Source organism: Sparus aurata, chromosome 17 (genome assembly GCF_900880675.1).
Source record: "Sparus aurata chromosome 17, fSpaAur1.1, whole genome shotgun sequence".
NCBI lineage: Eukaryota > Metazoa > Chordata > Actinopteri > Spariformes > Sparidae > Sparus > Sparus aurata.
The window spans coordinates 32,776,222-32,791,434 of record NC_044203.1 but is presented as its reverse complement, the minus strand read 5'-3'; the positions used below and the strand labels follow the sequence as shown (position 1 = coordinate 32,791,434).

General features: G+C 40.7%; 1 protein-coding gene across 1 annotated transcript in view; it reads left to right on the top strand.

Moving 5' to 3' along the window:
* The window catches only part of LOC115567778 (thrombospondin type-1 domain-containing protein 7A-like), an 85,009-nt gene that overhangs the window by 51,432 nt on the left and 18,364 nt on the right, over nucleotides 1-15,213 (top strand). Inside the window, exons 11-14 of the mRNA XM_030394625.1 lie at nucleotides 8,361-8,476; nucleotides 9,840-9,975; nucleotides 11,634-11,737; nucleotides 14,080-14,274. Of these exons, the coding sequence (XP_030250485.1) occupies nucleotides 8,361-8,476; nucleotides 9,840-9,975; nucleotides 11,634-11,737; nucleotides 14,080-14,274 (551 nt within the window). The remainder of the gene's footprint in view (nucleotides 1-8,360; nucleotides 8,477-9,839; nucleotides 9,976-11,633; nucleotides 11,738-14,079; nucleotides 14,275-15,213) is intronic.

The following is a 15,213-nucleotide window of genomic DNA, read 5'->3' as shown; positions in this document are numbered from 1 at the left end:
CAGAAGGTCTCTGGTTATATTCTCCGGCTCCCACGGCTGCATGTCCAAGTATGCCTGAGCAAGATACTGAACCCCAAATAGTTTCCGATGAGCAGGTTTGCACAGTGAACGGGTGAACTTGAGAAGTGCTGTAAAGCAATTTGAAAATTCAGCAGACTTGAAAGAGGCTACAGAAATGGATGGAGTAGTAATCCTTTTACCATTTAGTCCCAAATCACATCCTAACCTGATGCGCTGGTTTCTAACACGACCATCTAGAAAAGTCAAAAGTCATCAGTCTATTCTGAACGTGACCAGTAAAGGCCTTTGGTAAGAGCATTAAACTGTTGAAAGCCAGTTGAAAGGGATGAAAACCTTTCACGCTGCCTTCAGGGCCAGTCTGTGCTCTTCTCTCTGTGAAATAAACTCTCCGGTTCTGACATAAGTGATGCTATTGCAGCATCGACGCTAACCTCTTGAGGAGTTATTGTTGTTTACTAACAAACAGTCGCTTCTCTTAACGGCCATCACTTCTGAGCCACACCTGTAGCTGCTGTCTGAAGTTCACGCCTGTGTGCCAAGCTCGTAGCTTGAAGCCTGACAAGAGAGATTTGTGCAATCAATTGATCTCAGGAATCCTGCCGTCTCGCAAGGTAAATCATCTCCCTGAGCTGGAAGAAACGGTTTTGATCACTTTCCAATACATCAAGAGAATAATCAATGGACCAGTTTACAAAGTTTAAGAAGACACACTTCAGTGCACCTTGTCGCAGACTCTCCAATTCTGTGGAACTTTTTCCTTTTGATTGACATCTTTCTGTAGTTGTTTCAAGGTTACGGTCCTCCTATCATGAAAGTTTACTTTGTATTACCCCTGTAGATTTGACAGACTGCAGTGGCAGGTGTCTCAGGCTTCAGGATTAAAGAATACTTTGTTTGTACATTTCTTGACCAAAGCACAAAGATGCTACAGCGCTGGTCTCCTGGCCATCTGTTGCTCAGGGGCAGTGTTTCCTAGCCTGCACTCTGGAGGCTCTTGACATATTGTTTTTTTTTCTGCTCTGCATGTCTTCATCTGGCACAACCCAACTGGCAGGTATTCTTGATCAGTGCTCTCATGGGATCCCAGCAGAACAAACAAACATGGCCGCCTGCACCCTGCTTATGCAGATGTGCCCTGTCTCATTCACAGATGGATCTGAGCTGTCTTCCTGCAGCAGCCTGAGGCAGTGAACCTCACAGAGAGCATGTCACACACACACACACACATGCAAACAGCACACATAAACGCTGACTGTCAAAGCCCAATAGAAAGGAGAGACACTACTGAGACAAATATGTCAGCGCCTGAGGCTTGGGCTGCTATCATCCTATCGGGAAAGCTGTTGTGGTGTGAGGGAAAAAAACAACAACGTCTGCTTATTGATTCTGACAGTCTGTGTGCTGACTGGTACCAAATGTGTTTTCGTATAATCACACTGATGCTGTGGAATTTGTGAAAAATGAAACTGAATGATTCATGCTCATGATGTTCGACAGTAGCTGTATTAAGCCCAGTCAATCATCCGTCTGCCGTGTTTTCTAGTTTTCTAATGGAGGCTGTGTTTACTGTGACTGTGATAGATAGCTGAAAGCCCTCGGGAAGGAGGCCAAAGACACCACTGAAAGGGTCCTTGAAGAGCCGCAACTGCTCTATGCTAAATTAAACAAATGATGTTCTTGTTTTGTAGTCCGTAATATTGATAATGAAATTAATTAGGCCTTATCTTTTCCCACCAGACCTTGTTTTTGGTGAGTGCATGTGTGTGTACATGCTCTTAAAACTACTGACAGTTCTTAGCTTTGAATCTCCTCTCTTCATCCTGCTCAACCATCTGCTCATTTCTCGAAAAACAGCCTCTCGCCGAACAGATTACTCAACGCACTAATAGCGGCAAGCAAAACATAAGCATTAGCCTGGCTGCTCGTTTTAATGTTGTGCTTTGGGACAAGCTCCCAGTGCCATGTTGTGCGTGTCCTCGCCTCGCTACAAATCATGACATTTAAAGATCATTATGAGATCATGACTCTGACTGGAACCAGCCAGTCAGTTAAAACCAGATGCTATTACTGGATGTCTTCATTCATTTCAGAGCAGAGCATTTCCACAGTGATAAACACACAAGTGAACTGTTAGGACAAAGACAGAGGAAAACATAGCGTAGAAAATTGTGCAGTTAGGTTGAAATACCCCGGGCGCCTGGTAACTACACATTTGTTCCTCAAACAAACAACAAAATCAATGTGACAAGCACAATTAATATTGGAACGAGAACAGGAGAAGTAAAGGAGGAACACAGCGGAACAACAAAATGTATACATAATGAAAAATGCATAAATGACAATAATACACTGAGCTTTCACACCCCCACAGACAGAGTCTCCAAGCCAAGCATTGTGCTGTTAGTATTCTGGTTCGTATTGTGTTCTACCATCAAACATTGCCTGTTTTTTTGGGGGACTCTGGAATATAATTGAATTTTAATCATCTAAATTTGGATAATACCCATCATTAGTGGGGCTACATTATAATGAGACTAAAAGGGGAACAAAGGGGATGGTTCCTCTCTCTGTTGGAGGTAACATGCTGTAACTCATTGCCCTACATGTAAAGCACTTAAAACACACAGGTTAATAACGAAGAAGATTATAGAAAACAAAATCAAGAGTGAGAGCCGCACTAAGCGAGAATTTTACCACAGAAGAAGAGAAACGTGCCACACCCAAACACTCCATCCACCCAAATCAAATGTTAGCAGTCAGATGAGGACAGATAAGAACTGCATAGAGAGTGTTACCAACCATTACGGGTCTCACGAGGTTTGGGCCAGTCTTGGCATGCAGTCTCTAACACAAACTATTAGACCTATGGTTGATACAGAGTCTTCAGTTATATGACCTGTCAACACAATCTCATCTCAGGTTGTCAAATATAGACAGTGCTTTGTCGTGGCCCTCGTTGTTTCACAGAGACGTATAAGCTTACCTTTAGAAGCTTACCAGAAAGCCTTTCTTGCGCAGTTTTTTAGGGTTTAGGCACAGTAATTACTTGGTTAGGTGAAGGAAAAGCTCGCTGACATTTGCTTTCACAGAGGATGCATACCCTGGCCTCCTGCGGGAATGTCTTGTGTACTAAAGGGTACCTTCTGCGTCTGTATGAGACTCTGAGAGACGTGACAAAATGTCCGTGGCTCCACTGGGGAATAAGTCCAGGCTGCTGTATTATTTCAAACTGTGGGCGGACACCAAATCCCCTGAATGACACTGAGACTTACAGAGAGAGAGATGGCAACCCAATTGTCGGAATAAATGTTGGTATTTTCTGCAAACCACAGATATGTTGCAGCTTCAATTTGCTATTTTATGTCTTGACAACACTTTGCTTATGATTATCGGTTGGTTGATTGGTAGGTTTAGGCACTTGGTTAGGGTTCTGGAAAAAGATTGTGTTTTGGCATTGAATGCCTGTTTTTGGGAATGCAAACACAGCTTGAGATGTCTCAAGTTCTTGTTACAGTCATCCAGTTTTGTCCGATGTCAACAGCTGGAAATAGTTGCAGTGTCTTTAAAAATATTCAGTGGCGACACGCTTGCAAATTTTGAAACCCAGTCTTCAACCGCAGCTACCAGCCTGGTAGCCTCCTCACCTAGTCGGGACTCCACCTGCATCGCCTCCATCTTCTGATCTGAAACTCAGGTCATAAACATGTAATGTAAATGTGATACATGGACTGTATGCACAAACTAACCCAAGAGTTGATCCTTACCCTACCAACACAAAAGTGTTTTACCTCCTTTGTATCAAATTATTATAAAACTACAATACGGTAGAGTACAGTACATTTATTAAGCTTTCGTCCAAAGCGACTGTACAAAGTACCGTACACTCAACCATATGGATACAACCCAATATTGCAAGCAATTAGAAAATCAGTGCCATCAAATGAGCTGAAAAGTGTCAACTGCTACATTTAGTAGCTTTAAAAGGAAGTTTCTCCTCTGATGCTTCTGTCGACAATCACCTTTTCATATTAATACTGAAGTCTGTTCCCTGGCCTGTCTGCTGTAATTAAGGCTTGGTTGGGTGTGAGCACAACACATACTTGGTTAAGTGTCAGCAAAAGTCATGCTTAAGGCTCAAAGAAAGAGGCAGGATATGAACAGTATGTTTTCAAAGTCATGCATCTTTGTTTGACCAATTTTCCACCCTGACATCCTTCCTAACAGGTTTTATTGCTCTACGACAACACCATGTGACTTCTACCTTTGCTACTGAGAGATTAGTCATAATTCAGACAACTATAAGGAACACAGGTTGTTTTAGGCGTCCGAAGCAATAAGGAGTGCTGTTGTGTTTCTTGTAAGGACATTCTCACCAGAAAATGTGCCTGTGTTTGTGTGTATAGGAGAGTGAATCTAAAAGGTGAGCAGTCTGTGGGGTCTGTGAGCGCTCTGAGGTTTGGTTTTGTATTCAGCGCGTGCTCCATCTGGATCAAACGTGAAAGTCAAGCGGTGCTTTTTAGCTGTAGAGTTTTATCTCAATTGGAATATTGTTTTATTGCCCATGCTCTTTCAAGATCTTTCACAAGTGGTAAAATGTGGCTCATCCTGAGACATTTACCATTTTTGAGTAGCAGAGGGAGTATTACAAGGTCAAAAGCTTAATCCCTTCCTTGTCAAGCTCTTGGAGTCAAGAAATCTTATAGCCTCAGTGCTCTGATCCCTCATGAAGAGGAGAGAATCAATAAACAAAAGAAATGTGACATTTTAATTCCCTTTAGAAACATCAATAAGTCATGCTTATGCTAACAAACCAAAACTGTTTCAAACATGCTGATGAGAGTTTCGGGATCACTTTGCATGGATAACAAGCAAAACCAATTCTGTTTAATGTTTGTGTATGTTGTTGTGACATCTCTTCAGGGTACCTGTTTGCATTGGAATTTGTGTTGAATTTGATTATGTCACCAGCCAACATCCTAACAAACTAATCAGCAGTCTGTTTTGGAGAGTGTTTCAAGAATGAGCTTGTGACAAACTTAAATGAAAAGGTTGTTTTGTTTTGCTGAAACATAAATAATTTGGTTTATGAACCATCAGATCTGATATTGTAATGCATTTGTAATACACTGCTGTTCTCTGTGTTCTGTATATACTTTGATTGCATTTAGATCCTGCAGATTTCTGTTTATTTTTGTCCACACCCTGCTTTCTCTGCCAGGTTTCCCCTCATAAAGAGTGCCTTCATCTCTGCAGGCTCTAAACATCACAGAGTTAAAATAGGTTCAAGTATTAAGTGATAAAATCCTGGCTAGCACTGGGTTGCAGTGTAGAGATTGTTCTGCAGTCTCAGGTTCAAGGGTGGGATCTTGCATCTTGTTGAAGTGTCCTGGGGCTAGACACCTGTTCATTCACTTCTTTATGGTGTTGAGCATCAGCTGAAGGCTAAAAATGTAGATGTATCCTCCCCCTGCTGCATCCGGCAGCTGTTTTTTTTTCCCGGGGACCATTCACTTGTACGAAGACACCAGAGGATTTGTTCCGCTCGAGAGGGATTTAGCTCTGTCTATTGGTATTAAAAATAAATCTCTCCTTGTGTCGCCGTTACATTATTACATTTTCCCTGCGCGGCTCCCTATCGCTTCCCTGATAGCACTGTGCTAACGAGTATGGAACGCCCAGCGGAGAAGCCTCATTCCTAGCAACATTAAACCTGACCCAGATGATCGCTTTGTCAGCCATAGGTTGAGGCAACAAAGTGGCAGCATCTCGCTGCGAGAGCGGGGACGCGGTGTTGCAGAGATCAGATTACAAGATGTCTTCCAGCAGGTCTATCTCGACCTATTTATCTCAGCCCAGTTGTATGCACAGGGGACCTTAGGTGCTTAATGACTGGAGATTAACTATAACCCTTGTTCGAAAAACCTCGGCTTGACCCCCTATTCTGTGCCATCAAAAGGATTATCACTCGCTGATAGCAGAATCCTGCTAAAACAAGGGAGTTTCTGTCCTGAGGCCGCTCCGGTCGTCTGCTGGCTTTAGCCTGGAGGAAATCGGTGTGTTTCAGTTTCCTTAGCAATGAAAAATCCATGTGAAACATCCTCCTGTAGATCAGCTGAACAGCTCCTGTGGTGCCTGTATGGGGGTTTGACCACCTCGTCTCTATACCTTTCAAGTACCAGCCAGATGGCATACATCAGCCATAAACTGGATGTGATTGCATAGGTTTTCATCAGTTTTTATTGCCCTAGATTGTGGCTAGAATAATTACATTCTGTAAACATCCAAGCAATGCCCAGATGGTTGGTGTGCCAAACCTCTAGGTTATATTTATTAAAGCTTTAAATCATGGATTATATTTCTAGCAGTGACTATTATGAATGTCAGTTAATTCCTGACTGAAAGTCATTTAGACCTGGTTGATGTTTTACAGTTTAGTTAAAATATCCATTTTTCAATCGTCGTAGGAAGCTTTTAAAAATGTTGGTAGGTACAATCTAACGGGGGTCCTGGGTTCTTCACCAGAACATGTTTTAATAGAGTCGATTTAATTTCCTGCATTTTGGTTCCTCTAAGCAGGTGGGATGATACTTCAACCTCACGCAGCCAGCATGAGAAGAAATATTGGTAAATATTGGTAAATCATTTCATCCAGAGGAAGTGTTTGGCCCCAGATCACATATTTGAGGATATTAAAGAGCTAAAGGGACAGAATTGATTAAGTGGCTAGTTTATTATAGCTCTATGGCACAGGCCCCTGATATTTACTGTGGGGGCTAAAAATATATATTTGCTAAGATTTCAAATAGAAAAATCCAACACCACCGATTAATCTAGTGGAATATCTGCATTGATGTGAGACAATTAAACACTCAAAGGCGTTGGTGCTTCTGGCTGTTTTTATCTAATAAGGTGCCCAGTTGTATTAATTAATTGTGGCACTGCAGTTGTAGTTAAAAGCTTAATTTCATCCCTTTCTGTCTCTCCCTCTAATTTACTCTTGTTGCCCACTGACTTTCCTTTCTTCCTGTCATGTTTCCCTTCTTTCTACCGAGCTCAAGCTCTTTGCGCAAGGCTTTTTGTGGTGACAGTTTGTGACCAATCTTGACTCAGCTGCCTGGCATTCGAGCATCAATGACTAGTTAGCATTTGTGGCACTTGCGCGTATTTCTGTGCGTGCTATCTGTCTGAATAAGCATCTCTTATTAGCATCAAAATGTCTAAAAACGACATGGTCGCGTTCTATACTTACATTATCCTTCAAAGTTCCCTCAATGTTGACACCCGGAGAAATTAGATATTTTATTCAAGGTAGCGGTGCGTTTCTTTGCTCAAATGAGATACATCAGATACAACAGAGACTGACGAAGGAAGTTGGGGAATTTGACTAATCATTTGAATAAAACTCTTTAACGTTACCTCGCCTTGGACTTTTCTGCCCAAGTTGTGTAGGTAGATTTTCATCAGCAATGCTGATTGTTTAGCAATTAAGACAACAACTCCCAGTATCCCACGCTACTTCATCAAATTGAACTATATCTCTTGTTGTAATGGTTTAATTGAGAGACCCCTGGTGGCAGAAATAGCACACCGTGTGTTTAAAGTAAGTTAGTTAATAAAATATAGGTATATGTTCAAGGATCTTTTATTTTGAAAAGCTGTCAGTGAGTGCTGAGTTGAACATAATGCCATTATCCTTGTCAAAAGAAGATTATTATACATTATTTAGGGCTCAGTGTGCACTGACTCAAACAAACGTGTTCATTTTTTACTTCATATTCTACTCACAGTTGCCAGCGCCTCTTTGCTCTTCAGAACAAGCTGTACTTAAATCATTGCTTCCCACAGTGAAAGTGCCTGCAACTAACACCACAATATCATTTTGGCAAACAGGGAAACATAACGGGACCTCCCTTGGACACTTCGTTGTGTTTCTGGGTGATGAAACCTGGAAAAAAAACAACCTCTTCTGCTTTAAAATGACCAGAAATCCAAACCTTGTGTTGAGGTTTTATCTGGCCCTCAAACAATTCAGAGGCTAAAGAGTGTAGGAGGTGTAAACAGTGTTTTTGTTCAGCCCCCAGTGATTTTTAAAGAAAGCTGTTTTTTTCCTAAGCCTGTGACTTGCCAATGGATTCGATTCCGGCGTAGATACTGTGTTGTGTGAGGGGCAAGTGTCAACAGAAATCCACTGAGCAAAAATCTGCTGCCGAATATCGGAATAATTCAGTTTATTTGATCTTTGAGGTTTCAGACCACTCGCCGCTGTGTTTTGGTGAATGTGTAAAGAGTTCCCAGCTGTGTTACTCCACAGCCTTGCTGTGTTTGTTTTTGTTGCCTAGGTGTCCAGACGGCCCTCGCCCCAACACAATGCGACCATGTCAGCTGCCCTGCAAGAAGGACTGTATCATGACCCCTTTCAGCGACTGGACTCCCTGTCCTGTTACTTGTGACGCAGGTACAGTGAAAACAAAATGTATCCTGGAGGGAGCAATGAACTAGAAATGACATGTGAAGTAGTACTGCTTCATACAGGAATCACAGTTATTATTGTTTTTTGGGGTTTTTGCCTTTTGTAGAAATGTACTGGCCCATTGTATCCAAGTCTTTGTCTGTTTTTTGTAGTTTTACATTAGCAAAATATAGGAAAAAAATGGATTGAAATAGGATAATTTTTGCAATGACTCTCGACTAAGGCTGCAACTATAATCTGTTAATTATTTCCTTGAATAATTGTTTCCTCTTTTGGTTTGTAAGATGTAAAAAATGTCAAGTACTGTGTCTCAAAACTCAAGATGACGTCAGGAAATGTCTTGATTTGTCCACAAACCAATGATATTCAATTTACTGCCACAGAGGAGCAAAGGAACCAGAAAATATTCACATTTAAGGAGCTTTTTCTTAATCGAAAATCAAAAAGTGAGCAATTAATTTAATAGATGACAGCTAATCAATTGCAGCTCTAGTCTTAGCCTTGAAGTGTACACAGATGCAAGTTTTAATTCACTGTGTGGAAAAACTACTGAGGTGGGACTCAGCACGGAGCCAGACACATTAACTACCACATAAACACATGCACTCGCATCTCGTTACACATAATTAATTTGACAGATTGTTGTGTAAGACAACCTCGAGGCCGACCTCCTTAAATGTGCCTGGAAAGCCGACTTGCTCGTGGCTACAAGTGTCAGCGAGTGCATTGTGGTCTTGTTGTTTTCATGCTGTGAAAGAAAAAACATTGTTCAGATGAGGTCACCTTTGTCACGCAGCCATTGCCCGAGCTGTTGAGCAGAGGCAAAGACATTAAACTGATTTACGATGGAAAATCATTATCGTCCACATTTTGATGACCTCTTCGTGTGACACTGTGGCATAAATCTCCACATTCTGAGCATGCTGCACCGATAGCTGTGCATTTTAATGTGATGCTGTTGATATCTTCAACTTGTGCTGAGAATTTCACACCACCCACATACACAGGTTTAAACCAGAGTTCAGGACTATCCAGAGGCTCGTTTCATCTTAATGAACTACTCGAGGGCATCTCAACACATGTGAATACCATAAATTTAATCTGAGTCAATTCCAAGGTCTAATGGGATTTTTCTACATCATCGTTGTTGGCCTGATATCCCAAGTAATTAGACGTGCGTGTTGTTTACGATAGCTGTCCAATTAGATTTGGCAATAGCATTCTCCAAGTGCATTCTTCAAAGACTGTGAACAGAGTGGCCTAGCTTATCATTTTGACATGTTTCTCATCACATTCCCATGCAGACATTTTTTTTATTTTAATTCAATAATTGTCTGTGTGTGTTCAGCTGGTAATGCTCTGAAGACCAAACAATCAAGGAAACGTCTTATCATCCAGCTGCCGTCCAACGGAGGACAGGACTGCCCAGAGCTGCTGGAGGAGGAGAGGGACTGCGAGGTCCCTAAAATCTGTCCAGGATTCAGGTAAAAATGACTTCAGTGATGCGATAATGCTGGTGTCGGATAGAGGATTGGCTTTTTTAGTGTTTTTGACTGCTTGGATTGACAGAGTAGCAGTAGGTTGAGATGGTTTAAAGGACCTTTTAGCTCAATTGTTTTTGCTTCCTCGACCTTATCCTACATATTATTACATAGACGGCCATACGATTAACTTACTGTACTGTAGACCTAAGAATGTCAAAAGTCGAATCAAACTTCAAAAATCAAATGCAAAAATGTTCATAATAATATTTAGTTGTTATCATTATTTTGGTTGCATATGAAGACATAACATTCACTTACACTTGAATAATGAAGGGTTATGGGCTAACTAATTTACTGATATTACAGCAATATTGTGTTGGATGACATTATCAATAGTTTGAGTGGTTTGTGTTACTGCCTCATTTAACTCATTGGTTCTGTTGAACAGCACAATAGAGTAATTGTAAAATATACCAGTACTACTATATTCCACTGACTCCATAGTGAAAGAGTTAATTTCTTTATTTGGATTCAATACAATCAAATATTTAATCAGAACTGATTGTTCATTGCTTAATATTGGACAAAGAGCTATTTTAATTACTCTAGGAGAATTTCCTTCATTTTGGACTTAACACAAAGATTTTGTCTTTTTTTAATAATATGCCAAAGTATGTCAATATGTTACAGCAATAATGATGAAGGGCATTCAAATAACAGGGTCTACATTTTGACACAAGGTGGTTTTCTGGAAGGAGACACACCACTCTGTATCATTTTTTAAGTGTGTTAATTAAAAAGTGCACTCAGTCTTTTTGCTGCTCAGAAAAAACAAACAAACAACAGAGTGGTCAGTCTTCTCGTATATCAACGATCTTGGGCAAGTAACAGAGTGATAAAGTTATCAGAGGGTAAACATTGAAGTAGATTAGAAGATTGTTTTAAACTAAACGTTTAAAAACTCTAAAATTAGGCGTTTAGGATTTTGGTGGTAAGGCATGGAGGTTACACAATATATTCAATCAGTCAATCTTTATTTGTATTGCGCCAATTCACAGCAAAGGTCATCTCATGACACTTTCCAAATTTAGCAGGTGTGGACAATACATTTTCATTCACCAACATGTCCCACATGATCAAGCATTTGGCAACAGTGGAAAGAGAAAACTGCCTTTGCTTCAGAAACCTCAGATCAGGACCGTACTCAGTGGTGGGTTGGCATCTACCTAGACTGGTTGTGTTGTGAGAGAGAGATTCCTACAGCAATGATTCTGTGTTTACTTGAAACTGTCATACATAGATGCCACTAATAGAATATCTGATTACATTTGTGCCAAACTAGTCAAATTTTCTAAAACAAATAATAAAATCAAATAAAGAGGATTTTTCTCTGACTGACTCTACAAACAACAATGTCAAGCAACTGCATAATTTCGTCTCAATCTGTTCATGTAAAAACAAGATACAAGATAAAAGACGTTTGTGTTAAGTGTCTGATACTGTCAGATTCTGTCTTGTACCGTACACTTCAAAACAAGTTTCCTTAAATAGTTCAGCCTTTAAACCGAACTTTATTACATATTGATTGTCTGACATGGTGCAGTGTGTTGGTGTTCAAGCAAACACACTGATTGTTAAACTGCCCTGATGTATTCCAGGTGGAAAACACACAAATGGAGGAAGTGCCAGCTGGTCCCGTGGTTTCTCAGACAGAACAGCGCCGGCGCGCAGGAGACCTGTGGACCAGGACTTCAAACAAGAGGTATAGAAACCAATCTCTTCATCTCCGCTTCCTCCCTGCATCTTCACTGAACCATTCCTAATCATCGTAAATTAAATCTTTGCTCATTGCATTGCATCTGGAGCCCGGCCATGAGGCAGCAGATGGATGTGCCAAGGTTTAGAGAAAAGGCCAATTTACTTAGAGCACATATCAAATCTTCACACTTACAAGATTCGACACATTTGGAGGCTGACGCTCCTAAAAACATCTGCAAGAGACTTTTTTCTGATTTGTTTTTATTTTTTTGTTTTTCTCCAGAGCTTGGAGAGGACGTGTGCTCACAACTCGTCATATGCCTCTTGAGACGTGTTTGACAGTTTTCGTTGTTTCACTGCTGGCTTTTTTTTTCGCTTCAGGCTCTTGTCATGCAATTTTAATCAAGTGTCTTTTGTTGAAATTTAGGAGGAGATATGCCGCACCTTGCCTATAGCATAAGCACAGCCCAACATCCTGCTCATATGGGTTTACACATAAGTGAAGAGTATTTTAAAGAAGTCGTGGCTCTCTCTTTAAAAGCATATGTCCTCGTGCCTTTTTATAGAGGATGGATGTGCCATGTAGTCCTGGGAGGCTTTCATAAAAATCCAATTTCAGGGGGTCACGCAGAATGATCAATTTCATTATGCTCCAGCTCCTATAGAAGGCCATTCTTAGTGCTTATATTTCAGTTTTCCTTTTTTGCTAGCTCATAATAATGGATGGAAGAATCAATTTATTCGTGAAAATGCTTTAAGGTCCACTCACTGCACTATTCTCCGCAGCTTCTCACTGATTTGATACCATGTGACACCTGATGCCCAGACGCTCCTGCACTTGTCGTCATCCCTTTGACACCTTTGAATGACAGAAATCATTTTGTCATTGACTTAAACAAAATAGGACACGCTGTCTTTTCTGGTCTGATTTTTGGCATCGTGTTGTCTGCCAGAACAGAGGCTTTCCTCGGAGGGGAAAACACTGTAGAAGCACTATTAAACACAAGGAACAACTGAGAGCATGTGCTTCCCTTTTTTCTTCTTGAACACACATACCTGACCTCACACACCACGAGACGCAGGCTTTCCAAACCAATAGCAGTGCCCACAGGGGTTCAGCAAAAAAGTGCTTAGAGATTGATTTCTCTATGAAGGTACAGCCCTGCAGAGCGTCTGCATCACAAGAAAATGAAATATTGCAGCAACAAAAGTAATACCCTTTATTGAAAGAACAAAGAAGGGGGATGATGCAAGCTAACATAAATTGACCTGTGGGCTTTAAAAACAATTGAGGTAGAGATGCATTTGTTCTGCTCTGCTTGTGATTGTTATTTAGCCCTCCGTGAAATCTAATCTGAATTATAGAGTCGAGCTATTTCTCGTGAGCTCTTGTCCTCTTTGAATCTCTATTTGACGCTTTGTTCACAAGTGGAGAAAGACATACTGGGATCTCTTAAATGGACACCCCAGCTTTATGAGATATCAATCGTTTTACCGGTTACAGGGATTACTTTTCAGTCTGTATCGGTTAAAAGCAACAAAAAACACAAAAAACACTGGGGTCGGTTCTCAAACAAACATGTTTTCTTACATCTGGAGAAGAAGAAATTGGCAATTTACCCTTATTATTGTTATTATATGATTTGGCCATATAACAATGTTTTTTTTTGGTTAATTGTGCAGCCTTTATTCTTTGTCAACAGTTTAACGATATGTTGTGTGGCTCCAGTTGAGCTTCATCTTTTGTAAGAAAATGATTAAGCGCCATCACTTAAACTTATAGATGTAAAAAACTGAATAATTTATGTCCATTTAATTTTTCATAATGTTTTTAAAAAACAGTTATGTAAAAATACATAAAAAGAGACACTCAATTTAGTTATCATTAAAGGACTATTTTAACATTTTGATGAAAAGGCTTCTTTGGTTTTTTACTGCGAGTGAGGTGAGAAGATTATGTGTCCATTAAATATAGTATTAAAATACAGACATATCAACCAGTGAACCAAGCTGAACAGTGAACTAACTAATTTGGTGTGCAGTTTCCCAAAGTGTTGGGCTATTCCTTTATTAGAAATGTTAAAAACTACTTTAAAATACAAATGCAAAATGTACTAAACTTTAAAAACAATCATATATCTGGAGGTAAACTACAGGTACAGTATGTGCTGCACTTGGGTACTACAGGTCACTCATTTCCCCTCTAATTACCATATGTCATTAGTTTGCACTTTTTAAAACTTGCTATAACCAAACCTTCTGTTGAAACAGTGAAATAAGCCACTTTATGGCCCCTTACACATTCTAATTAAGCTTTTTTGACCTGTCTTCCTCTAATTCTTCCAGCTGTGTCCTGTCGCCAGCTGGATGGGACGCAGGCCGACATCAGCGAGTGCCTGAAATTCGCCAAGGCCATGCCCACCATCACTCAGCGCTGTCAGCTCCCGTGCCAGGATGACTGCCAGCTGACCAACTGGTCCAAGTTCTCGTCCTGCACAGCTGACTGTGTGGGGGTCCGCACCAGAAAGAGGGCATTGATAGGTGGGGAGCACAGAGTGGCACAGCACAAACAATGGGCTGTTGTTTTGAATCCCTTTCTGACAAGCTTATTTGCACTGTAGTTTAAGTGTTTGTGAGCTACCAGACAATTTAGGGGGTAATTTTACTGGGCGACGCTCCAAGAGACGAGGAGTAAAGTGAAACACAATGTCGTAAATCTGTTCATGTAGTTCTTTCCCACTAAATGCTCCAGTGGGATTAAAGCAACAAATCTAAAGTATCTCCTCAGCCTTTGTTATCCATCAGAGTGCCCCCAGAGAGTTGCTCTGTGTATCAAAGTCATAAAATCAAAACAACAAGACTGGTTGAATGCATTAAGACACCGACATGGGAGGTCACTGGGGGGGAGTCAAGTTGGAACTGTGAGAAAGTGGATTTGAAAAGCTCTTATTTTCCCCTGATGTGAGATGTTCTGACCCATTCAGTGGAGTGTAAACGAGCAGAGAGGTCAAGTAGTGCGTAAAAAAGCCTCGTAGAAAGAGTGGTTTAAGTCTTCTTAGCTTTCAGATGGCGTGGGTTTTATTTTATCCAGATTCCTTACCGCTGTATTTGAGAAAGTTGTCAGAAGTGTTGGCCAGTCCCTCGCACACCCATTCACCAGTTAAAAGAGTCTTCAAGACTCAACTTAAAGAGTTGTTTTTATCTTCTTGTTGCTTTTGTTCAATCCAAAATGTCTACTTTTCTGCTGCTTGTTGGTCAGTATGACCTTTACAGACAGATGCCACACAGTCATTTGTTGTTTAAATACAATTAGGAACAGCCAGCTGTGGCCCTCATTGAGGGTTAACTGCGCAAAACCTTTGCTGAAATTATTTGAATGCAAAACAATTAGTCAAACCAGCTATATGGAGACACTGGCACCTACAGGTAAAGATATTGTGGGCTGTTAGGTAGACAGTCACCATTACCTTGTTTGAATGG